We start from the raw sequence: 27283 nt of genomic DNA on the forward strand, positions 1-27283 counted from the left end.
TCATAATCACTCACCTGGTATTTACCCATGGAGTAGCATATAAAATAGAATAATAAGAGAACAGAGTGACTGGATTCAAGAAATCCCGCAAAGACCGGATTATAAGTGGCTAGTCACAAGGTGACAATGCTGAGAGAAGGGTGATAAAAGTGGGGACAAAAAAATATTTTGAAAGAGTCATGAGAGACCCTGGCAGGATATGGCAGCACATTAGCCATATTGGTCAAAACTTAATGGGGCTTGAAGATCACTTAAGATGACAGGATTTAGGAAGAGACAGAAAGTGGTCACTGCTGGCAATTATAGCAAGACCAGCCCTGCAAGAGAGAGGTAGGCAGATCACAGCTCAGCCTTGTCCTGTTTAATTTTAGGTAAAATCCAAGCATCCAGATAAAAACGTTATCGGTAGCTAGAAAATCATAACATTATAAAGCATTTCTAATAGGTTCAGAATATCAACCAGTTCACAATTTAGGTGATTTAAGAGCTTTCTCTCATCAGTAATGATGTCTTTAAATGATGAGCAAGAAAAACATGAAGGAGGCTCATGAAGGATTTAGAATGTTTTAAAAGTATTTAATGATTAATAATATATTATTAATTATAAACAAAAAGTAGGAGTATTTAAGCTATAAATTCAAAACATAAGAATGGCTTTATGAAGACTATCAAACTTTTCCACACACACACTAAAAAATTTGTGTCACTGTGAGACACAGACACAGAATATTAGGATTATGGATCACTATTCCGACTTCAGATAGTATGCTTTTTATGTTATATAAATTATCTTTATGTCATAAAGAAAGGTTTTTTATGTTATATAAATTACTTAAATTAAGAATAATATTACTTTAAGTTTTATGAATCATATTTTTAGGTTTTAGTCAAATTCTTGCTGACAAATTTACATGCTGATTTAACTAACACATAAGAACAGTCATAAAACACTCAAAGAAGACTGAAACCTTTTTTGGCACAATTTTTGGTTCCAATTAAACTATAAATAAAGAAGACTTACCACATTTTCCTTCATCTTTCTCAGCTTTTCATCTATCTCTCTCAGCCGGTTTTGCTGATCCCGTTGCTCTTTGGTGTTCCTAAGTACCTTTTCTCCTGGAGTTATTTCCATAGTTCTTTCAACATCAAGTTCATGCTCCTAAATTTTTTTAAAAAAAATTCCATTAATGGGCTGGAAATGAGCGTCACATACCACTCCAAAGCAACTGAGCCTTGAGGGTCAGCTTTGCTTCTCAAACAAAATTTCCTCCCTTTAAAACAATATTTGTAACTCTTTAAAATCTTCCTATTTGAGGAGGTAAAGGTCCAACTGTACATAAAATAAGTAGAGAAATGAACTCAACTTCCACAATCATCTAGAAAGCAGGAAGATACAGTGAAAAGAGCCCTGGCCAGGAAAGCAGGACCTGGGTTCTGGTCTCTGCTCTGATACTTATCAGCTTGAGATTCTGGACTTTTCTCTGACTTCAAATTCATCATATATAAATAATAAGAAAAAAATGCTGCCCACCTATGTTATTAGAGCTAGCTGTGTAATAATGGGAAGAAAGCTGGACTTGACAATGGGAGCTTTGAATCTTGGCTCTACCTGGTTCCCTACTATGATGACCTGAGGGAAATCAATTAACCTCTCTGAGCTTCAGTTTCATCATCTGTAAAATGATAACAATAATAGACTTATGCTAAAAGTCATCAGAGCACATAGTAGGCATGCAACAAATCTTAGTACCGAACCAATGTGAGCAGAATATGTTCTTTGGAAACAGTAAGTATTATAGAATGAAAATTCTTCATTATCTGTAGTATTTGTATTGACAGAATCATATTCTCCCAAAGTTAATGTTTTTTCTAGGTGATAAAAATAGGCATATCTTGACAGTAAGTAGACCTATATCCAAGACTAAACTTCCTCTCTTCTCTCCCACAGATCTACTCTGTGTTGCCTCGTAGGTAACTGGCAGGAATGACATTTTTGAAGTTGCTCAGGCCAGATTCTACTCCCTCATTCCTCACATACCGTTGGTCACCAGAAATACTCACCATTCCAGTTGCTAATACCTCTCTAATCAAGGTGCTTCTTTCTTTCTCACTGTCTTAGTTCAGACCTCCTCATCATTCACCAGTAGTTTTCAAACTCTGGTGTGCTTCAGAATCACCTACAGAGCCTGTGCAAAAGTGCAAAGGTCCAGCCTCTCCGCCCAGGAGATTCTGATTCAAAAGGTAAGAGCTAAAGTAAGGACTGAACCTGAAGCACAACTACTTGAGAATTTGAGAACTACTGACTTAAGTTACTGCTGGAGCTTCCTAACTGATCTCCATGCTACCAGTTGACCTGTTCACTCCATCCTTTGCAGAGAAGCCAACAGAACAAGATGCAAAGTCTTCACAGTCTGGGCCCTGCTTATTTCTTCAGTCTTACCTCCCACTGCTTGAGTCTCAGACTCAAAACCTCAGCAATATTCACTGCTGCTCATTCCCACCACTCCATGCCTCCACCCTCCAACTCCTTGTGGAAACTTTAGCCATTTTGAGCTATAAAATATTCCACTATAAAATATTCCCTGACATAGCCAGGAAGGACAAATTATTCTCTCAGCCATGCCACATGTTCCTTGATTGCACTTTCCACACTGTCACTGCCTACACAGTGACATGATTGAACCTATTCTGTATCTCAATGCAAACTATAATCCTGAAGCTGGAAAGCACCTGCCAATAGATTGTAATTTTGGTTCTCAGAACTTTGATCACAACTAATGTTTGACTGACCTAGTAATGAATTTCAACAAAATTCACACTGTATATAATTCCAGTGAACCAACTATCAAAGAGTGCATCAATTTCAAGAAGTGATTCTTTGACATTTTGCTTCACTCCTCACTTCTGGTAGTTTTCAATCTCTAGAAGCATCCAGAGGCTAAATTATTATCAGAAATATTAAGAAGGAATATTACCAGAAATATTAAGAAGTAAGAAGGAAGACTAATGTTAGGGAGGAGTTTGGAAAAAATGGTATCAAGGTCTCTTTGCAACTCTAAGCATCTAGCATTTTATGAACTTTTATGAAGACATATCTGCTGTGAAGCAGAATATATCATGATCTGAAAAACGCCCACATTGGGTTTCATTTTTGAATAAAAATCATTTTTAAAAAAATAAAAAAGGTATCATTTTAATAATCTACAACTATGATTTTAAAAATCTTGGGGCAGGTAAAGAAAAGATACAGAAAAAAAAAAGTTATAAATTGGACTTAACGTTTTTAAATTTTGCTTATCCAAAACCACCATTAAGAAAATAGACAAGCCACAGATGGAAAGAAAATGTTCCTAACACACAAATCTGACAAAGGACTTGTATGTAGAATATATAAGGAACTTCTACAACTCAGTAATAAAAATAATAAAATAGACAATAATAATTAATAAAAAAGACAAAGTGTATAAAGACTTAAACAGATACTTTATAGAAGCAGCTATGTGTATGACAAATAAACAAATGAAAATGTCCTCAAGACCATTAGTCATTAGGAAAATGCAAATTAAAACTACAATGAGATATCACTAAGCAGCCACCAGAATGGCTCAAATAAAAAAGTTTGTTAACACCAGATGTTGGAGAGGTGTGAAACAAAGGGAACTCTCATACGTTGTTGGTAGGAGTACAGAATGGTATAACCACTTTGAAAAACCAAACAATTTGGCAGCTTCTTAAAAAGTCAAACATTTGTCTATCCTATGACCCAGAAATTCCACTCCTGTGAATTTATCAAAAAGGAATTAAAATACATGACTCAAGCTTTGGACACAAATGTCCACAGCACCCAAAACTGAAAACAGTCTAGGAGTCTATCAATGGGAGAATGATAAACTATGGTGAGCATCCAGCACAAAATGAGACAATCAGAGTTTTTCTCTTTGATTTCAGTCTCCTGGTTAGGTCCAGGGATGGGGAACCTGCAGCCTCAGGGCCACATACGGCCTCCAGGATCCTTGAGTGTGGCCTTTTGACTGAATCCAAATTTTATAGAACAAATATCAGGAGACTGGAGGGAAGAAGGAGAGAAAGCTTGGAGTATTTTCCCTTTCACCTCCCTGATTTGGCACTACAGTTTTGGCCGCAATGCATCCCTGAGGTGTGCAGAGTTCTCTTAGATTCAACTAAATATTCACGCTCAAAGACTAACAGAGGCCACATTTAGAGCCATTCTACTCAGAAGGATCTAGGACAGGAAACATAGCAGAGCAGTATCAGGTAACCATTTTCAACGGGAGTGTTTGCTACAGTCCATGTCATAACAATAGAAGTCCAAAGGGGCAAGGAAGCCGTCTTTAAATCCTTATAGCCCCAGAAACCGTTATCTCTCGAAACAACCCCATAGGCACAGAGTTCAGTGACCTGGCAAGAGACATGCTCAGCCCAAGAATCACTGCACTTGAAGCGCCCAAACTATGGCTTCCCCATCAGGTCAAATCATTTTTACCATAAGCAAAGTTACCTCCTAACATAGTTGGCACTCCAACTTCTATGAGCTCACCAGGGAAACAGAGCTAGGGAATTAACTGCAGCATAAATTCTCATGCTCAAGGATGGCAGGGCTGGCTAACTTTTTGCCCATGCTCTCTGTTACTACAGCTTCAGATGGCCCGTTCTACCACCATGACTCCACATCTCACCCCGAGCCTGTAACACTTTTCTCCCCCTGTTCAATGTTGCTAGTCTCTAGGTTTCCCTGTACCCCTTGTTAGTTCCTTTAAATCTATAAAAATAGTCCCTTCACTTAATTATCTTCAAAACCTAAGCAAGGTGTTCCTTCTGCTTCTTGTCCAGAACTCTAACTGGTATATCATTTATGTGTCTCTGTGTATGTGTTTAGAGAACAGACTCGGAGGAAATTTAATAATGATTAACTTGGTAAAAATCTTGATTATTTTATCTTTTTCTTATACTTTTTTTGTAGTTCCCGAATTTCCTACAATAAACATGAATAAATTTAATAAGCATAAAAGTCATTTTTTAGTTTTAAGAAAATATTCTAACAAGGCTATTTTTGTTTTGCTCTGACAATGTGACTCTCCATACCCAAGAGGTATATAGATGGGCCCAAAGATTAGATTTCAGCTCTGGTTCAGCTGGTATAATCAGCTGTATACTTTTGAGGAAGTCACCTCCTCTTTCTGGGTCTCAGTTTCTTCTGAGAAAGTTTCTTCAACCTCTAATAGCTTCTACCTCTACAGTTCTCTACAGTTAGGCCCAAAGGATATATGATATCTTTCTTCAGTCATGGTCTCTGATAGCGTAGTGGTATAGTTCAAATATTTGAAGAATATCATGTGATTAAAGCAGAAGCCAAGAGAGAACAAGAAAAGGTAGCCATTGATGCTGGCAAAAACCTCTCAGCTGCATATTCAAAAAGCTCTGTGGTGCCAGGAGAGGTTCTTTTCTCACAATAAAGTACCAACCAGTGTTGTCTATTTTCATGATCATTAGGAAATATCTTGATTTCCTACAATAGAAATAGTTAAACAGATTCTCTGACCAATATAGCATTTCTGTGTTTCTAAGTCATACAAGAATGCTTTCATGGAGAATTCAGGAAATCTCTCTCCAATACACACAGAATGTCTAAGGAAGCAACAAGAAGAGAGCGGTCCCTGAGTTCAATAGATATTTGTTGATTTGACTAATTGATTGCCAAGGGATTCTGAGTTCATCCTTAGAAAAATATCTGTGGTGTTGACTGAGCCAACAGGGGTCTTTGAAGCTAAACAAACTCCTTTTCAAAAGTCAAACACAGAGGAAATTACCCAGAGCTTCATAAGTTATCTGATATGCAAATAAGGCATGTATTAAGGGCTGGAAAAATACAAGCCTATCTAAATAAAGCCAGTTTGTGCTGCATTTTCAAGCTAATGCTATACATTTCCATGGCCTACTGCTATTTCCTGTCATTAGATGGATCATTTGCCTGACAGTACCAACAGTAGGGGGAAAAAAATCTTTCAGGCAGATTGTTTTTATCCCCTTGGAATATTACCATGAAACAAAAGAAACCTTGACCACACTGAAGGCTTAACATAGAAAGACAAAGAAATATAAACTTCAAAGTAATCTATAAAACATAGGTGGCAAGAACAATTTCCCTGATTAACTGTGAATGTCTGGCAGGTTGGCATTAGAAACAAGAACCTCTGCAGTACCTTCTTAATTATTCCTCAGTCCAGAAATCCATGCCCTTGTGACACACTTCTATAGGCTTTGGACACGAGCAGATCGTCAATAAGATTTCTGTGCCTATGGTTAGCACACGTTTAAAAATTCCTAGATTTCTGCCCTCAACCAGTCTATTAAGCACATTTGAGATCAAGTGGCCTCTATAGCCATTATTGGAACCGTGCAAATCCTTGGACTCTATAATAAAACATCTTTCAGTATTATATGTCAAACAATAGTCAATATGTTCTCAGTTTTAACTAATATTGAGACAGAAAGAGACCAAAAAAAGTTAATTGTTGCCAACAGCAATAATAGCGTGATCTTGGCAAGAAAAGAGATGAATACAACTACATTTTTCCTCAATCAAATGTTTGCTAATATTCCGTTGATCTTACCAAATTGTGTACAACTAAATCAACATTTTAAGAATAAAAAGATAAATCAAATTAAGGAAGAGCTTTATATTCAATTAAATGAGTTGGTTTAAGAACAAAGAAATACCTCTTGTCAATGACGGCCATTTCTAAAGACCTTCTCCCAACCAGGGAAAAAATAAAAAAACTAAGCATGAACTGGAATTCTAGATTTAGTAACACTGATTGCATGAGAGATGAATAAACTACGCTTTTATACAAGAGCCAAACTGAATAGAATTTATTATTGAATCCAGTTGCTAAGGATTTAAAAAAATGATTGCTTACATAACTCCTCTATCTTAGATATTTCTGGATTACGCTGGAATCTAATACATCTACAAATAAGAAATACAGTAACTAAATTATGGAACATCACTCAATTTTATGGTGGGATTTACAATGCGCGGAAAGAACTAACTGATTTGTTGGAGGGTTAGGAGGTGGATACAGAAAGGTATGCACAGTTAAACCACAGATCTTAAGAAAAAAATTGCTTCAATTAGTTCTCTTTTGCTAAGATGAAATGAAAATAAAAAGCAGATGTAAAAACTGCAACCACATGATATTATTCACATTACAGAAATAGCAGTAATATGCCAATCTTTCTTTCAAATGTGACCACATGCTGTTTTACACAAAGGAAATCAGATATATAAAAAGCCAAATGCTGCTTTTAAAACATTGCCATAAAGTTAAGTGCTGGGCCAGGGCACCTATTTGAGACATCGCAACCAGCAAGCTCATAAGGAAAAGGAGATTTCTTATCTGCCCTTTTCACTATGACCAACACTTCCTTAATCTCTGAGCCACATTTCCAGAGTCCTTCAAACTATTCTGACTCAGCCACATTTATAATCTTAAATTTATGTGCCTACCAATTTAGCACCTTATAATTACAGAAAAGAAAAGAGAAGAGGAGAGGAGAGGAGAGGAAGGGAGGGGATGGGAGGGGAGGGAAGGGGAGGAAATCTTCAAAGAAATTTTTTAAATATGCCTTCATCAAATAACGTTTACTGGCCGGGTGCGGTGGCTCACGCCTGTAATCCTAGCCCTCTGGGAGATCGAGGCGGGTGGATCGCTTGAGGTCAGGAGTTCGAGACCAGCCTGAGCGAGACCCCGTCTCTACTAAAAAAAATAGAAAGAAATTATCTGGCCAACTAAAAATATATATAGAAAAAAATTAGCTGGGCATGGTGGTACATGCCTGTAGTCCCAGCTACTCGGGAGGCTGAGGCAGTAGGATCACTTAAGCCCAGGAGTTTGAGGTTGCTGTGAGCTAGGATGACGCCACAGCACTCACTCTAGCCCGGGCAAGAGAGTGAGACTCTGTCTCAAAAAAATAAATAAATAAATAATGTTTACTTTTTATATGCTCCCATAGAATACACTTTCTGTACTTTTCATAAGATCAGTGCCCATCCTGTGGTTCTTCTTGTTGCATTGATTGTATAGTCACTCCACAACTTACTCCATCTTTCCATCATATCCTGTAGTATCCTACAAGCTCCTTGAGGCCGGAAACAAAGCCTCATACCAGTCTGGATACTCAACATTAGCCACCACAACATCTTCTATGACATAAGAAGGGCTTCAGAAATCTACCAATGGCCTGTGTAGGGGCTGAACAAGTAACATGAACACATGAAGTGAGCCTCAGCGTCTGCTATACAACATGGAACAGTGGATACCGCAGCAAACAAGACACTGTGCCCCACAGAAAGAGCAAATGCTACTCAGCTCAATCCAGTAGCTGCCAAGGAAGGATTCAGGTCTAATGTTGCCATATTTTCTAAATTTTTCAAGAAGGAAACTAGAAATCTGAATTTTTGCATGAGTTCACCTAATTTTTAAATGTTGGCCTAAAAAAAATTTAAACCCTTTGTGGGCTAAAGGAAACCCACCTGGGAGCTTAATTTGCCCACAGACCACCAGTTTGCAACCTCGTGATGTATAGTGGCAGTCTTGCCCTGCGTCTCTGACCCTTCTGCCCCCTTCACTGGTTCCTTTTCCTCCTCTTGTCCCTCACTTAAGGAAATGGACTTTCTGGATATTGCCTGGATGTGCTCTGTCTCTCTGCTCTGAAGCCCCACAGCACTTTACTTAGAGCCTTCTGCAGTGCTTACCTATGTTGTCTTGTACCACAGTTATGTAGTATACTCAATGCCTCCCATAAGGAAATAAGTTCCTTAAATCAATTATTATTACTATTATATCATCATTGGTCAAGTTCTGTGTCAGACACTGTGCTAAACCCTTTATGTCTACTATTAATACTCAGCTACTCTTTATAAGGATCCTAAAGAATATTATTACTATTTTATAAATGAGGAAACTGAGGTTTAGAGAGCTTCTAATTCATGCCCAAGTTCACAGAATTAGAAAATGTTAGAGCCAAAACTTGAAGTAAGGCTTTTTCACTCCAAATTATTATATTTGCCTGACTCATCTTTAAGTTCCCTACGATTCCTTACATCCAATGAGTATCAGCTAGTATTTGTTGAATTGATTGTTTAAAAACAGAAATTTATATTCCACTTAAAAGACATGCTTTCTTAAGAATCATGGAAAAGAATTACTTAAGAAAGTTTGCAGAAGAGTTAAAAATAAAAATAAAGTGAATATGCACTATGAATATTTGTGGTTCAGCAATAGATTGGAGTCCACTCATCAACTAAATAGATACACAGGTTTTATCCAAGATATAGTGTATTAATTCAAAAAGTATTCCAATCCAAAAATAATATGCATAAAATAATTTGCCATGTTACTATTTCTGCTTTGAAAATTCAATGTGCAATGCTGGTTTTAGTTAGAAATGAGGAAATTCCAAGAGGAAATTGAACAAAAGCTCAAAAGATATTCTTTTCTGCATGCAAGAAGCATCAATTATTTCTTTTCAACAACTATGATGTCACATTTCTGTTCCTGCATCTACTGGGAGTCCCAAAATGCAGTTTTCTCTTTTCTTTCTAAATACATGTTGTTTCACATAAAAATACATAATCTAAGTATGTAACAAAAATGTCACATACTGATTTTCCCTTTCATTATGTTTTAAATAGCTGATCTGAACCATAAATGTGAACTCTGAAAATGCTATTTGGATGACGATGATGATAGAATCTGACCACATTCTTGTTTTATTTAAAGTCCTAATGGCTAAATAAATCTCTAAATTCTCAGTTTCTTTCAAGAATAATATTTGACAGCCATAAAAAAGACATTTTCTATCTTTAAGACCATTGTTCAGCTCTGAGATTTCAGCTATCCTTGAAATCTAACAACAATGAAAAAATCAGCTGAAACAAGAAAAGAACAAAGAATATCTCCAAATAATTTTATTACCCCATCTAGGATTCCTCCTTTTAAGAAATAGAGCCCAGTAACATAAATAAACCAGCCTAACTCGTGTCAAAGTCCTGGGGTACATTTGGGTAGCAAAAAAGATTCCAGTGCTTTCTGTTTTTCAAGAACTCTGATCCCAATGCAGAATTTAAATTAATGGTGGGAACACCACCACCACTACTGCTGTCTAAAGGGATCAGGAGCAGCTATGCCTGTTTCTTAGAAACATAACTGAAGCAAGCTGAGAGCTCAGGCTCCATAAAGGCTTTGACAGACAGTCACCCCACTTTCTTTGGAACATCTTGATACTATTCCTTTACCCTGAGATAGTTTCAAATGGCCTAAAGCGACATCCCTAACCTTCAATTGATAGCTTGGAGAAAGAACTCACTATAAAGCAGAAGTATTACCTATGGGCTACTGATATTTAAATCTTTTGATGGACCAAGAAAATCACAGCTATCTACAATTATACAGAAAATGATTCAGCAAAACTTTTACAAAAAGCTGGTAGAGGTTAGCAGAAGTGCAAAAGATCAGATATTTTCTCTTCAGTCTACCACCCAACCCCAAATTAGATTCTATGAAATACTGAAATATAGGAGCAGGGGGGAGAAGTTTTCTTTTCCAAAGCTGGTACTACTCTGTTACTCTATACCCTCTACCAGTTTTGTAAAAGAATATTTGAGAGAAGGAACACATTCCTTTCAAAACTCTCACAGGAAAGGAGTCATCAACATCATGAGCTTCCCTGCTTGATGTTAAATTAAAGGAACCAGAAGAATACAGCAGAGCAAAGGACAAGTGGCTACCATTGTTAATGCCTAGTATCAGAGGAACAAAGGAAAATAAGGCTCTCAAAGGACTCATGAGTGCTATATCAATTTTCTTCCCTCTCCTCTCTCCTGATCACAATCAAGAATCAGCTTAAATTATGGAGATATAATAATATTAAAATAAATATTTCCTCAGTGACCCTATCCCAGAAAATTACCAAATGAAAGAAAAATGAGTAGAAAGTGGAACTAACCAAATGAAAATATACACTATTATAGCAACTATACTTACTGCAGTTGTAGTCATGTAAAAAGCAATTGGTTAACACGCAGATTGCAAAATTGTGTGAACTAGCTTTAGTGCACATAAGTCTGGACAGTCTGCGTGCTCTTGAATTAAATATACCTGATCATTCTGATTTTCAAGTCTTAGAGAAAAACTGGAAATTGCTGGGGAGGCTGCAGACAGTTCTTGGAGTTTTAAATTGATTTCAGCAAGCTGCTGATGCTGGGTGACTGCAAGTGTATATCCTTCTCCTGGAACCAGCCATCCAGACTGATCCCCCTAAGAGGAAACAAAGGTTACCAGGTCAGCTCCATGCTACATTTTTGCCAAAATATAACTTCCAGACAGTTGTGTTAGTGCTCAAGACTTCACAAAAACAAACAAATAAATAAATAACCAAGTTAACACTGGGGTAGTGAAAGAAAAAATTAAATAGTTTACATTTTTTATCTGCCAACCCTGTGGGTAAAATATCTTCTTAGATTTTGTGTGTTTTTTCACCTGTGGAATAAATCTCTTAGTCTAGTCTCATAGCTTGGTTCTCCTAACATTCTCATTTCTCTACTTCCAAAAAAATGTTTTATGATATGTTAAATAGGAAGAAATAGGTTTACCCTATAATGGGACATGATATTTTCAAACTTTGTCCCTTAAAAGTTACGTAGGGTCTATAAAGTCAGTTGCTTGGGTTTCATGAACTTAATTGATCATCTAACTCTCATTCAACTAACATTAGTCTTGTATTATCTTTTAAAACCCATTCATAAATCTCATGCTGAATGCATACTGTGCACAGGTATTATGCTGGGCACTGGTGAATCAATATGAATCTTATGAGGCTCTGCCCTCCAGGAGTTCTCAATCTCTTGGCAGCAACACCTTTAACAAGGTGCAAAGAGTGCGGGTAAGCCCTGGGCACCATGGGAACCAGTGAGAGTCAGCTAACCTGTGTGGGCAGGAAGGAGCAAGGCTATGAAGTGGTTGGAGAAAGCTTCCTGGAGGAAATAGGACCTTAATGAAAGAAACATGATTGGTTCCGTACTTTAAAACAAGAACTAGTGAGGCCAAGACTGAAGGCAGAAAAACCAGTTAAGAAGCAATAGCCATAATCTAGAACAAAAGTGATGAGTGCCTGAGCTAAGGAATGTTTTCTGAGGACGCAGAACATAGAAAATATTCCAGAGATACTTAGGAATTAGAATTTACAGAACCTGGAGATAATTTTATGGAAGAATAAAGGGAGAATTGAAGATCAAGGATAAAAAGCAAGTTCTTGATTTTGTGAAGTAGGTGGATGGTGGTCACATGATCTAAACTAGGGAACGTATATGCAGTGGGTTTGAGGAGGAAAATGACGAATTGTTTGGGATCTTATGAAATTCACAGACATCCCTAGGATATCCACAGATTATGTTAGGCAGTTAAATATTGTTATCTGAAGTTCAAGACTGAGACTTGGGATTGAATAAGTATTTTGGACTCACCATATATCTACAGTGATTCAAACCCTTGGGACTATGGGAATGGATAAGGTCACACAGGGAAGCAGGTAGTACAAGAAGAGGAAGGAAGAATCATGAAGAACATTTAGAACAAAGGGCCAGGTGGAGGGCAAAGAAGCTTAAGAATTTCATACCCTTTCCTTGCATGATGCTAATACCAAGAATCAGTCCCTAGGTGGTAACCAGAACTACAGTAACAACTTATGCAGAAAGGGTTTTATATTTGTCTCCTCCTGAACAGTGTTGGTAAGGAACAGATCCCTACCAGACATTCCTTCTACTTATCCACTGGCATCAAGACAAGCAGATCACCTAGGTTCAGCCAATCAGAAGAGAACACCCTAAATTTTGAATCTTGAGGGATAGATGCAAAGATGCAGGGAAATGACTAATGGTGACAGTAGCAGCAGTGAGAATCCAGCATTGGCAGCAGTGATGGCAGCAAAAGTGACCATCTATCAGGGGTAAGTGTCTGGTGGCTGCGGTGCTGGGACAGCCCCTAACCAGCCTGTTCCCAAGGAGCTCCTATAGCCATATGTTTCTGGCTAACTTGACATCTGCCTGATTTATACACCTGGCTCTCCAAACTTCCCACTAAGACTGTGAACTACCCAGGTCTCCCAATAAATTCATTTCCTATCATTTTAGCCAAAGTCCATCTCTGTTACTTGCAACATAGAACATTGACTGATAATCTTTATTGTCATTTATTTATAATAAAGAATAAATACAAAAAGCCCAAATGTCTAAAAACAGAGGAAAAGTGGGTAGATTACAGTATAACCATACAAGGATAGGATATAGTAATAAATATTTTAAGTATATGTGTAAGTTCACATAATTATTTTAAAAATATATTACCTAATTACTCACAAACAAACATTGGTAATTTTTCCTAAACAAAAATGGCATAAATACTGTATGACCTAAATGAGAAATAATAAAGAATCACAAAAAAGTAAGAAATCAATGAATAATGGTTAACAAATTTTAAATCCTTGTCTAAATGGGATTTTTTTAATGATACTGGAGTTAAAAGAGCATGCTTGATTAAATTAAACAAACATTTAAATTTTTCATGCACTATGCAATTACAGGAAGAAATTATATGTAATAGGTAGTAGTAGGTGGTGTCATTTTTTTCTGTCTAGCACCTTCTAGCCACCCTCGCTATTTATGGGGAATTTCTGGCTTTTAGGAATCTTACCTTCCCAAGACAGAAACCAGAAAATGCTCTTAACCAGCCTCCTTTACAGCTAGAGTTCAGGCTGGTACCCAACGGTTCACCAACCAGACTTACCCATTCAACACCATTAGAGTGAGTAACCTGAGTTCTGATGCAAAACCCATTTTGCTGGCAAGGGTGGCAGTAGAGACATCTGGCTTACAGGGTGCCACTAGTTGCAAGTATGAGTTCCCAACATAGAAGGAAATATTTTTAAAATTCTAAATAAATATCCTAGAAATATTCAAAAGACTATTATGTCCATAAAATTAAATATGCCACTATAAAGAACTACTGGAGTCCTGGGGAATTAAAACATAATTATCATTTTAGTCATCTTCTTTAAGTTGTATCAAAGACGAGGTTGGAGGGCACTCCATAAAAGAAAGGAAATTTGGAAGAACACGGGGAATTTGAGGAATGGCAAGAAGTTTGGTATGGTTTGAAAATACAATAAATAGGCCCTTTCCTCAAAGTTGTCCTAAATTCTTTCTGCTACACTTCTTATCTTCCTCCTCTGAATTTCTATTCTAACATGTGTCACCATCTATGTGGCTTTACACAGAATTTCTGTATTTTATGGTTTTCACCCACACCAAATAATAAGAGGACTTGCAAAAAGAATTCTCAGCAAATATTAGTGTAAAAAAATAATAATTGTAAAAAAGAAATCTCAGATGAAGGCTGCATGGCTAAACGGCAGAATAGACATGGTTGAAACTCAACTTGCAAAACTGTGAAATTAGCTCACATGAGCCAAATGATAGAAAAAAAAAAAAGGTGAACATTATGAGAAAAATGTTATAAGACCTGGAGGAGAGATCCAACAGGTGCTATTTCATATCCACCTGTGGCAGACACTGTCTATTGACTGACCTGATCCCCTCTTCTAGTATCCCTCTTCCTTGCCTACCTCTGCTACAAAAAAAGAGAAAGCAATATACCTGAATCCCCCTTCTCCTTTGCAGCACCATACAGAATAAATGGCCGTGTGACACAGCTTGGCCAGTGAGATGCAGGTTGAAGATACCATACCATCCCAAATGAAAAGCCAAAGCCTCAGAGGAGGGTCTCTGCCCTTTACAGGGGCAATTTTGCAAACCTAAAGACAAAAGCCACACTAAGAATGTAAAACAGGAAGATAGAAAGACACTAGCTACTTATTCTTGGATTTCTTGTTACTGAAGAAAAATAAACTTCTTAATTCTTTAAGCCACTGTTTATGAAGTTTTCTGTTACTTACAGCCAATCACATTCCCAACTGATATCACATTTTATAGGTATCCCTAAAGGAAAAGAGATGATGGAAGGGAAGAAATAATAGCAGATAACTTCCTGAACTGAGGAAGGATTTGAACTTTCAGATAGAAAGGGCCTACAAGGTACCTGGCATGAATAAAAATGTTTTTAAAGACACATATAGATATCATCAGATAAAATCTGTGAGCCCCAAAATAAAGAGAAAGTCCCACATGCTTCCAGAAAGAAAAGATTTTAACATCTAAAATTTAGTCACCTCCTAAGCTAACATTCAAATGAGGAAAAAATAAATAAATTTTTAAATGTACAGCACTCAGAAATTATCTACACGCCCCTGTTTCTTGGGGGAAATTTTTTCAAAAAAATTCCAAAAATAATTCAAGGAAAATGATTTATATAAGTATATGATAAGTTGAATCCAAACACAGTTAAAGATGTAGCTAAGAATTTTGACTAAATTTGGTTGAGGAAGATTCCTAAAATACAAGAAGCATACTGTTTTTAAAGGTAAAGGAAAAAACTTATAATGTTCTAGAACTAAAATTCCAGATGATTTCAATACATCTTAGAGGAGAGGAAATGGAATAAAAGGGAAATAAAAGCATACCAAAGATCCAATCTTGTTAAGATATGAGATTATAGAAACTAATTATTAAAGTTGAAAAGAAACTATGCATTTTAATGTATTTTTAAAATTGAGGATTAATAGTATCAGATCAGAAATAGGATTCTGAATTTCCAAACCATAATAGGAAAGGGATATAAAGTAAAAAAACAAAACAAATATGATATATAAAATATAAAATTTGACATCAGGAAAAGACCCAAAAAGTATAAGTGGTCATAATAAATATGAATAAATTAAAGATGCCCATTATCATATAATAAGGAAATAATAACAAAAGATAAAGAATTAAAAACACAACAGCAAAAACAAAAATCTGGCTACACAGTATTTATAAAAGATCTACCTAAAACTAAAATGATAGAGCAGAGTCTAAAATAAAGAGAAGATCAAGACATAATACTAGCAAAATAATATGCCAGAGGCACATTATTTAACAAAAATTCATTGTTAAAGCATTCCTAGAATGTATAAGGAAGATCCATCCTGCCATACTTTGATACCCAGAGAGACAGTGGGAAGCAGTTTGCCCAACTTTACAATTAATAACAAAACCAGAATGAAACAGATCCCTTAATTCTTACTGTCATCTGAGCTTTTGTTAGTACAATAAACAAATTACAGTCATATGTCACTTAATGACAAGGATACATTCTGAGAAATGTGTTGCTGGGTGATTTTGTCATTGTGTGATCATGGAGTGTACTTACACAAACCTAGATGGTATAGCCTATGACACATCTAGGCTATATGGTCTAGCCTATTGCTCTTAGGCTACAAATCTGTACAGCATATTACTGTACTGAATACTGTAGGCAATTTTAACACAATGATAAGTATTTTTGTATCTAAACATACCTAAATATAAAAAGGTACACTAAAAATAATGCATAAAAAATTTTTTAAATGGTACACCTATATAGGATACTGATACAGTCTGAATGTTCATCCCTTCCAAATCTCATGTTGAAATTTGATCCCCAATGTTGCAGGTATGGCCTGCTGGGAGGTGTTTGGGTCATGGGGGCAGATCCCTCATGAATGGCTTGGTGTCATCCTCACAGTAATGAGAGTTTTTGCTCTATTAGTTCAGTTAAGAGCTGGTTGTTTAAAAGAGCTTGGCGCCTACTCCACTTTCTCTTGCTCCTCTCATCATGCCACATGCCTACTTCCCCTTCACCTTCCACCTTAGATGGAAGTTCCCTGAAGCCCTCATCTGACGCAGATGCTGACACCATGCTTCTTGTATAGTGCAGAACCATGAGCCAAATAAACTTCTTTCCTTTATAAACTACCCGGTCTGCGGTATTCCTTTACAGCAACACAAAACAGACTAAGACAGGCACTTATCATGAATGGAGCTTGCAGGACTGGAAGTTGATCTGGGTGAGTCAGTGAGTGGTGAGTGAATGTGAGGGCCTAGGACATTACTGTACACTACTGTAGACTTTACAAACACTGTATACTTAGAATACACAAAATTTATATAAATATTTTTTCTTTCTTCAATAATAAATTAACCTTGGTTTACTATAACATTTTTACTTTATAAACTTTTTAGTTTTAACTTTTGACTCTTTTGTAATAATACTTAGCTTAAAAAACACACATAGCTATACAAAAATATTTTCTTTCTTCATATCTTTATTCTATAAGCTTTTTCCTATTTTTAAAATTTCTTAATTTTTTTTCACTCTTTAAACTTTTTTGTTGAAAACTAAGACACAAACACACACATTAGCCTGGGTCTACACGGGGTCGGGATCATCAGTTTCACTGTCTTCCACCCCCACATCTTGTCCCACTGGAAGGTCTTCAGGGGCGATAACATGCATAGAGCTATCATCCCCTATCATAACAATACCTTCTTCTGGAACACTTCCTGAGGACCTGCCTGAAGCTGTTTTATAGTTAACATTTTTTTTCTAATAAGCAGAAGGACTACACTCTAAAATACAACAGCTACGACGTCACTGGGCAATAGGAATTTTTCAGCTCCATTATAATCTTTTTTTTTTTTTTTTTTTTTTAATTTCAGCTCATCATGGGGATACATAAGTTTAGGTCATATACATTGTCCATGTCCTGCCCATCCCCCCAAGTCAGAGTCCCAAGCGCGTCCGTTCTCATTCTCCAGACAGTGCGCCTGGCACTCATCATGTAGTCATACCTCCATCCCCTCCCCCCCCACCTCCCCGGGTCTGCACCTTCAAGCATGACCATTCCCCAGAGGGTGTGCAACGCACTCGTCATGTAGGCATACACCCATCCCCTCCCCCCACCCCCCATCCCAGTCTGATATCCAATTGGTATCCTTCCCTGATGTACATTTAGGTGATGATCAGGGAAACCAGTTTTCTGGTGAGTACATGTGATGCTTGTTTTTCCATTCTTTGGATACTTCACTTAGTATAATGGGTTCCAGCTCTCTCCAGGAGAACCAAAGAGATGTCGTATCATCGTTATTTCTTATAGCTGAGTAGTACTCCATGGTATACATATACCACAGTTTACTAATCCATTCATGGATTGATGGGCACTTGGGTTGTTTCCACATCTTTGCGATTGTGAATTGTGCTGCTATAAACATTCAGGTACAGGTGTCTTTGTTAAAGAATGACTTTTGTTCTTCTGGGTATATGCCCAATAATGGGATTGCTGGATCAAATGGTAGGTCTACTTGAATCTGTTTAAGGTATCTCCATATTGCTTTCCATAGGGGTTGCACTAGTTTGCATTCCCACCAGCAGTGTATGAGTGTTCCTGTCTCTCCACTTCCACGCCAACATGTGTTGTTTTGGGATTTTTTGATAAAGGCCATTCTCACTGGAGTTAAGTGGTATCTCATTGTGGTTTTGATTTGCATTTCCCTGATGATTAGGGATGTTGAGCATTTTTTGATACGTTTTTTGGCCATTCTTATGTCTTCTTTTGAAAAATTTCTATTCATGTCCTTTGCCCATTTTTTGATAGGATTGTTTGATTTTTTCTTGCTGATTTTCCTGAGTTCTAAATAGATTCTTGTTATCAGTCTTTTATCTGATGTGTAGTATGTGAAAATTTTTTCCCATTCTGTAGGCTGTCTGTTTATTTTCGTGACTGTTTCTTTGGCTGTGCAGAAGCTTTTTAATTTAATCAGGTCCCAGTCGTTTATTTTTGTTGTTGCTGCGATTGCCTTAGGGGTTTTCTTCATAAATTCTTTGCCTAGACCAATGTCTGTGAGAGTCTTTCCTACATTTTCTTCTAGAATTCTAATAGTTTCCCATTTAAGGTTTAAATCTGCTATCCACTGTGATTTGATTTTTGTGAGAGGTGAAATCTGTGGGTCCTGTTTCAGTCTTCTACATGTGGCTATCCAGTTTTCCCAGCACCATTTATTGAATAGGGACTCTTGTCCCCAGAGTATGTTTTTGTCTATTTTGTCAAAGATTAGATGGTTATATGAGGATGGTTTTATATTTGGGTTTTCTGTTCTGTTCCACTGGTCTGTGTCCCTGCCCTTGTGCCAATACCAAGCAGTTTTAAGAACCACAGCTTTGTAGTATAGTTTGAAGTCTGGCAAATCAATACCTCCCATTTTGTTTTTATTGCTTAAGATTGCTTTTGCTATACGGGGTCTTCTCTGATTCCATACAAAGTGTATAATTATTTTTTCTAAATCTGTGAAAAATGATGTTGGTAATTTAATAGGAATTGCACTGAATTTATAGATTACTTTGGGTAGTATAGACATTTTAACGATGTTAATTCTTCCAATCCATGAGCATGGTATGGATTTCCACTTATTTACGTGTTCTGCAATTTCCTTCCTTAGCGTTTCATAGTTCTCTTTATAGAGGTCCTTTACCTCTTTAGTTAAATATATTCCTAGATATTTTATTTTCTTTGTTGCTATTTTGAAAGGTATTGAGTCCTTAATTTGGTTCTCCGATTGAATGGTATTGGCATATATGAATGCCTCTGATTTGTGTGTATTGACTTTGTAACCTGAGACATTACTGAATGCGTTAATTAATTCCAGGAGTCTCTTAGTTGAGTCCTTGGGGTTTTCCAGATACAACATCATGTCATCAGCGAAGAGTGAGAGTTTGATCTCTTCTGTCCCTATTTGGACACCTTTGATTCTGCTCTCTTGTCTGATAGCTCTCGCAAGGACTTCCAATACTATGTTGAAAAGTAATGGGGACAGTGGGCAGCCTTGTCTGGTTCCAGTTCTGAGTGGGAATGCTTTCAATTTTTCCCCATTCAGTATGATGTTGGCTGTGGGTTTGTCATATATGGCTTGTATTATTTTTAGGTAGGTCCCATTTATGCCTATGTTGTTAAGTGTTTTTATCATAAAAGGGTGTTGAATTTTGTCAAATGCTTTTTCTGCATCTATTGAGAGGATCATATGGTCTTTATTTTTGCTTCTACTTATGTGGTTAATTACATTTATAGATTTTCGTATGTTGAACCACCCCTGCATCTCTGGGATGAAGCCTACTTGGTCGTGATGAATTATTTTTTTAATCAGCACTTGGATACGATTTGCTAGGATTTTATTGAGAATTTTTGCATCTACGTTCATGAGAGAAATTGGTCTGTAGTTTTCTTTTTTTGTTGCATCCTTTCCTGGTTTTGGTATCAATGTTATATTGGCTTGGTAGAATGTGTTGGGGAGAATTCCATCCTTCTCAATATTGAAGAATAGTTTATGTAGGATGGGCACCAGTTCATCTTTGTATGTATGGTAAAATTCAGGTGTGAACCCATCTGGACCAGGGCTTGTCTTTTTGGGAAGGTTTTTTATTGCTGTTTCAATTTCAGTTCTTGATATTGGTCTATTCAGGAATTCTATTTCTTCCTGATTGAGCTTGGGAAGGCTGTGTGTTTCTAAAAATTTGTCCATTTCCTCCTCATTTTCCAATTTGTGTGCATAAAGATTTTTGTAATATTCATAGATAATGTCATGTATCTCTGTGGCTTCGGTTGTGATTTCTCCTTTAATGTTCCTGATGGAAGTTATTAAAGATTTTTCTTTTCTGCTCTTGGTTAGTCTAGCCAGTGGTGTGTCTATTTTATTTATCTTTTCAAAGAACCAACTTTTTGTTTTATTAATTTCCCTTATAGTATTTTTGTTGTCTTTTTCATTTAATTCTGATTTGATCTTAACAATTTCTCGCCTTCTGCTGAGTTTGGGGTCAGTCTGTTCTTCTTTCTCCAGCTCTTTGAGTCTATTCATTAAGTTGTCTATTTGTAAGTTGTCTGTCTTTTTGAAATAGGCATTTATGGAAATGAATTTTCCTCTCAGGACTGCTTTAGCTGCATCCCATAGATTTTGATAAGTTGTGTCACCTTTGTCATTTAATTCAAAGAATGTTTTGATTTCTGACTTAATTTCTTCCTTTACAAAATTGTTATTCAGAAGAAGGTTGTTTAGCTTCCATGACTTTGAGTAGGAATGAGAGTTCCTGTTAGGGTTCATTATTACTTTTATTCCATTGTGATCTGAGAAGATGCAGGGTATGATTTCTATTTTTTTAATTTTTTTAAGACTTGCTTTATGACCTAGGTTATGGTCAATCTTAGAGAATGTTCCTTGAGCCGATGAGAAGAACGTATATTCAGTGGATTTCGGGTAGAATGTCCTGTAGATGTCAGTCAGGCCCATTTGTTCTAGCATTCTGTTTAAGTCTACTATGTCTTTGCTTATTTTCTGCTTGGAGGATCTGTCCTGTGCTGTCAGTGGGGTGTTAAAGTCTCCAACTATTAAAGTGTTGTTGTCTATCATGTGGTTTAGATCGAGTAGGATTTGCTTTATGAATCTGGGTGCACCTAGATTGGGTGCATATATATTAAGTATGGTTATGTCTTCTTGTTGAATTGTGCCTTTCACCAGTATGTAGTAACCGTCTTTGTCTTTTATTACTTTTGTTGGTTTAAAGACTAAGTTATTGGAAATTAAAACTGCCACACCAGCTTTCTTTTGGCTACCATTTGCTTGAAATATCAAGTTCCATCCTTTTATTTTCAGTCTAAATGCATCTTTGCCGGTTAAGTGAGTTTCCTGAAGGCAGCAGATACTTGGTTTGTGTTTTTTTATCCATTGGCCCAGTCTACGTCTCTTGAGTGGGGAGTTCAGGCCATTGACATTTAGTGAGAGAACTGATAATTGGGACAGATTTCTGTTTATCTTATTGGGTAGAACTTCTTTGCTATGTTTTCTCTCTTGAGCCATTGTGGTGGCTAGAATTTGATCTTTAGCTCTTGGGTGGTTTTACATTCGTGGGTCTTTGTTGTGATGATCCGTGTGTAACTCTCTTTTGAGTACTTCTTGGAGGGGTGGTCTTGTCTTGGTGAATTCCCTCAGTCCTTGTTTATCTGAGAATGTCTTAATTTCTCCTTCATATAGAAAGCTTAGCTTAGCTGGGTACAAGATTCTAGGCTGGGCATTATTCTGTTTCAGAAGAGTGAGAATGGGGCCCCAACTTCTTCTTGCTTGTAAAGTTTCAGTTGAGAAATCTGGCGTAATTCTAATGGGTCTCCCTTTGTATGTTACTTGTTTCTTTCTCCTTACAGCTCGAAGAAGGGTCTCTTTAGTGGATATTTTGGTCAGTCTGACGACTACGTGGCGTGGTGTTTTCCTATTTGCTATGAATCTACCAGGGGTTCTTTGAGCTTCTTGAACCTGTATATCTAAAGTTTTAGCAAGGCCTGGGAAATTTTCTTCTATTATGTCTTCAAATAGTTTATCCAGCCCTTGCTTATTATCTTCTTCACCTTCAGGGATGCCTATAACTCTCACGTTAGGTTTCTTCACATAATCCCACATTTCTTGAAGACTCTGATCTTTTTTCTTATTTCTTTGCTCTATCTCTGTGACTGTCTTATTTAATTGGAAAGAGTTATCTTCGATCTCTGAGATTCTGTCTTCTATTTGATCTACCCTGTTCTTGAGACTTTCCACTGTGTTTTGTAGCTCCCTGAATAAATCCCTCATTTCTAGGAGTTCAGTTTGGTTTTTCTTCAATATTTCTATTTCTTTAGTGAATTTTTCTTCCAAATCCTGGAATTTTTTTGCGGTTTCTTTGCGTTGGATATCAATTTTTTCTTGTATATCATTCAGCTTACTTATAACCCAAGACTGAAATTCTTCTGGCAACATGTTGGTATTCTGAAACTGGCTTGTGCCGATTGGAGGAGAGTTGGTATTTCTCTTTGGGGGTGAGGTTTCCGTTTGGTTTTTTGTGCTCCCCATATTTTTCCGCTGAGCCCTTCCCATCTGGCTCTATCGTTAGATCTTTTCTCACAGCTTTAGTCTAGTTAACAGCACGTCTTGTACTCTGTTCTTAGGCTGTGAAACAGTCTAGGTATGTTGCTTCCTTTATCTAGAGGGGGAGACTGTTGTGTGTTGTTTAGAGTTTTTTTTTTTTTTCTATCTCAGTTGGGAGACTGCTTCTGATGGGTCCACTCCCAGAGGGTTGGCTTGACCTAAGACCAGTTTGGCAAGTTAAATCACTGTGTTGTGGACTTTCAGTTAGTAGGCAGGATTCACACTATTTGCAAGCAGAAAGCCTCTTCTCCCTCTCTTTTTCTTTCTTTTTTTTTCCCCCCCCCTGACTTTTGGTTCTTCCTCTGGATGTGTGGTTTCTGTCTCTTTCTGCAGGAAAGACACTGGCTAGGCAGAGGAGGCAGTGCCCTCACTCCCTCAGTGCCCCAGCTGCTGCAGCTCCCACGGGCAAAGGTCTACACTGTCCCAGTGTTCCCAAGGTCCGGGCTCCACACTCTTGCGTCTGGGGAAGCACTCAGTGTTCACACCTGAGAAGGGGACCTCGGTGCAGGTCCGCGTCTGTCCCTTTAAGAGATAGGGCACCAGAGACCCGCCAGAGTCCAAGGTCCTTTCCGCTTAGCTGTGGGAACCAAGATGGCGACCACGCATCCCCTGGTTGCAGGCGCCGGGGGAGAGTGTTCCTCCATTATAATCTTATGGCAGTTCATTGTTGACCAAAACATCATTATGTGGCACAGGAATCAGCAAAGCCAAAACATCTCAGAATGATGTAGGCATTTAGCTGTTTGCCTTATCCAGCCCTTCTTCACCAGCCTCAGACATAGCAGCACCTTCATCCGTTCCTGGACACAGTCCCCACTGGGCCCTCATCATCTCAAAAAAGATTATTTAGAAGTTGTAATCTATGATATTCTGTAGATTTGCTTTTGCTTTGGGGTGAAAGGGAGAGGTATTTTATTTGCCCACCCAGAACTTTTTAAAATGGGATTAGTTGTAAATAATTTAAAAGTTTAATGTTTCCCATAAAAATATGAATTTGTAGCTTCTCTTGAAAAAATGGAGAATTCAGGCAGCCCTGGTCTGGGATTTCCACATGGCAGCCACCAGCTGATGCTGAGTGTTGGCTCCCATTGGGCTGGCACAGTGCCTCCCCGCCCATTGGCCACAGATATCACTGCACATGCACTGCTTTTGTACCTATGGCAAAAGCTATCCTCCGAATTTATGTGTCCCTAGACACAGAAACAAAGACAAGGATTCTTTTTCAAGTGACTCACTGGGGGAGTGCCTTTGGGATCAGGGATATTAGAGAAACAGGCTAGGACAAGGGCACAAAGCCAAGCAAGGATGTGGTCTCAGCTAAAGACCAGCTTCAGTCTGATCCCTGGGGAAGCTCTGGAGGATACATTGCATCACAAACCAAATCCCATCCTAAGGTGAGGGGACTAGGGTGGCGAGGGGGTGATATCCTGGGTTGTTTGACTCCCATTTGGCTCAGAGCAATTCTCCAGGGAAGGAAACAGCTGCGTACCCTGAGCACAAGGATGGGGATGGATGCATGAACAGGTGCCAGGGAAAGGGGAAATGGGCAGGGTGCCAGCAGCATTCACTCCATCATGTCTCTATTAAACACAGGGGAATAAAAGCTAGAGAATAGGGCTAAGTGCTTCAAGGAACACAGGAGAGTGTATTTCTTTGTGGAAGTAAAGAATATTCCTATAAGTTTAGTATGTAAAAAAGTGCAAACACTGGGCCACAGCACTCCTTACTTAGGTGACCTTCCTAGGCCCTATAAATACCTATGTTTGCACCACCCCACCCTCATTACATGCTGTTCCCCCATTTCAGCTCAGTCTGTGGTCCCCCCAGCTCTTCAGGGAACTGAATGCACAAGGTTAACTGGGTGGGAGCTGGATGGTGTTTTTTAGGATTACTGAAGACTATACCAAAATACCATGAAGCCAGTTTAGGGATAATAAGAAAAGGATACAGAGAAACACATTCACAGGTCATCAGTGACTAATCGCTGGCTGAGGTTATTATCATGATGACCAATGTGTAGTCACTCTTATGATGACATAAAATAATGCTTTGAAAGTCAATAATGAACTGACCAAGAATAAATCTGAAAACTTCAATAAAAATAAATGTGTAAAATAGGATTTTTTAAAGTCATAGAATATTCTCTCAAAATCTGAAAATTTATTGTAATTTTGTGCTAATGGGTCAATAACATGATTTAAAAAATCAAAATTGAGAAGTAGAGAGGTCCCTGACTGTCAGCGTTTACATACCTCAGAACTGGACAGCCCCGAATCTTGATCATCCAAGTCCTTCAAAAGCTCAACCAGCCTCTTCTTCTCTCTGTCAATCATAACCACTGGGTTTCCTGAATTCTTGGCCAACTACAGAATTTATTAATGGAAAACATTAAATGCTCAAAGCAATTCATAGTTCAGGAAAATTAAAATGGGACCTAAGGCTTCCACAATACAGATATATTTAGGTAAAATTTGTGAGATTAGGTGTTTTACATTTGCTAGATATTTTTATTTTTTGCCAAATATTTTATATAGGGCCATTCTCCAAGCAAAGACATTCCCACTATAAGCACGCCCTCTTGCTAACCATTCCAATAAACATTTTATAAAAAAGTAATAATAAAACAAGCAGTTTTCAAACCTCTCTTTATATTATTTTATATATATAATGTGTATTATATACATATATATGCAAAAACACATTTGCTGAGATATGTGGAAGGAAGCTTCTTATCACTTTCTCTGTGGCATTTATCCACTACATGAAACTGCTTTTAAATTTCAAGACTGTCATATGAGGAAGTTAAAGAAACATTCAGTTACTATTGCTAAAGGGGAAAGGGAAATCTATGGTGGATCTGCTGTCTGTGTCAGCAAGAACTTAGATATGGGGGACACTCTACTGCTTTTGGAAAATTAAACAATAAACAACATACAAAAACAATAAACAACATACAATGGGCCAGTGCAAAAACAGAGGCAGACCATGTTAGAAAAGGTTTCCTGAGGAAGGTCATACAAACATGAAGCACAGAAAAATCAAGAATCCCAGAGGCCAGTCCTGGTAGTGGCAGGCTGCCCCATGAGTCCAGTCTGCCTGGAAATGATATGCCAATTGTGGGGGAAGTATCACACTTGAACTGTGAGGAATTACTTAACTCTCTTCTCTTGTCAATACTTCACACTCACCAAGGTGACTTTCTAGGGACTAGTTGCTCAAGTGGTTTGCCATGAGCTTCTGTCCACCTCACTACATTTCTTGTTGTAAGTTAATTAATTAGCACTCTGGTCTAATACAGGAGACCCTGTGCCCTTGGTTAGTCTGAGTCTATCTTGAAGACAAACCAAGTCAGGCTGCAGGGCCTGTAAGACCAAGGACAAATACCTGAAGGAGGAGCTAATCAAAGCTAGTGACTAGCTGCTCAGAGGCTCAGCAAGGGGCAGACAAGTTGGCCTCTCCAGCCCAGCCCTGCTGCTCTGCCAGGAGCATTTTCCATTCAACGTTCTAAATGCACTAGCTATAAAATCAATCTCATTATTTTAAAAAACCAATTTTACTAATATGCAATTTGAAATCTGGGAAACTATCCAAAGCTATTATCTAAATAAATGTTTTTCAAACTGTAGGAACCAGACTATTTCTGGATAGTGAAATAAATGCTAATTGCAGCCAGCATTTTTAAAAAGGGATAGGATAGAATAGGATATAATGGAATACAAAATATAAAATAGTGAAGTATTGGTCTATAAAATTTTCTTTCAGTTATATATGCTGATTCAATTACATATGTACTTATCATAGTCAAAAAAGTATTTAAAGACACTGAACACAATAATTACCATTTTTGCAACCCATTTAGTCTGAAATTCTGGCTTCTGAATTTCTAAGTACATACCTCAATGTTTCGCTTAATAAAATCCTGGTTGTGTTTACCCCTGAGCTCAATCTTTTCTGTATTTGAGAAAGATTTCTTTTCTGCTTTGATCAATGACTCATTTCTTTCCACATCATAGGTAAAATCTAATATTAAAAAAGTTCAAAATTGTTTCATAATTATAATTATCAATTATGCTAAAAATTCACTTTAAGCATACACTATTAATAAAATATATAAAAAATAAAATACACATAGAAGAACTTCTAAATTCCAGATCCAGAAATATAACATATCTGGAGATTTATTCTTAAAAAGATAAATGTGCTATCATAACTTCTAATGAAATTCTCATAAAACTTTTTGTATTATTCATTATCATATATCAAACTTCTCCCTGTTGATTCCTTGGAAATGATAGG

At 37.4% G+C, this 27283-nt stretch overlaps 1 protein-coding gene across 1 annotated transcript in view; it reads right to left on the bottom strand.

Moving 5' to 3' along the window:
• Window positions 1–887: 887 nt before the first annotated feature.
• LOC123633251 (fibrous sheath-interacting protein 1-like) overlaps window positions 888–27283 on the bottom strand; it is a 63175-nt gene continuing 36779 nt past the window's right edge. Inside the window, exons 7-11 of the mRNA XM_045544376.1 lie at window positions 26883–27007; window positions 25240–25350; window positions 11181–11339; window positions 1022–1159; window positions 888–923 (exon numbers count right to left, since the gene is read on the bottom strand). Coding sequence (XP_045400332.1) covers window positions 888–923; window positions 1022–1159; window positions 11181–11339; window positions 25240–25350; window positions 26883–27007 — 569 coding nt within the window. The remainder of the gene's footprint in view (window positions 924–1021; window positions 1160–11180; window positions 11340–25239; window positions 25351–26882; window positions 27008–27283) is intronic.

The sequence above is a fragment of the Lemur catta genome, chromosome 1 (genome assembly GCF_020740605.2).
Source record: "Lemur catta isolate mLemCat1 chromosome 1, mLemCat1.pri, whole genome shotgun sequence".
Classification (NCBI taxonomy): domain Eukaryota; kingdom Metazoa; phylum Chordata; class Mammalia; order Primates; family Lemuridae; genus Lemur; species Lemur catta.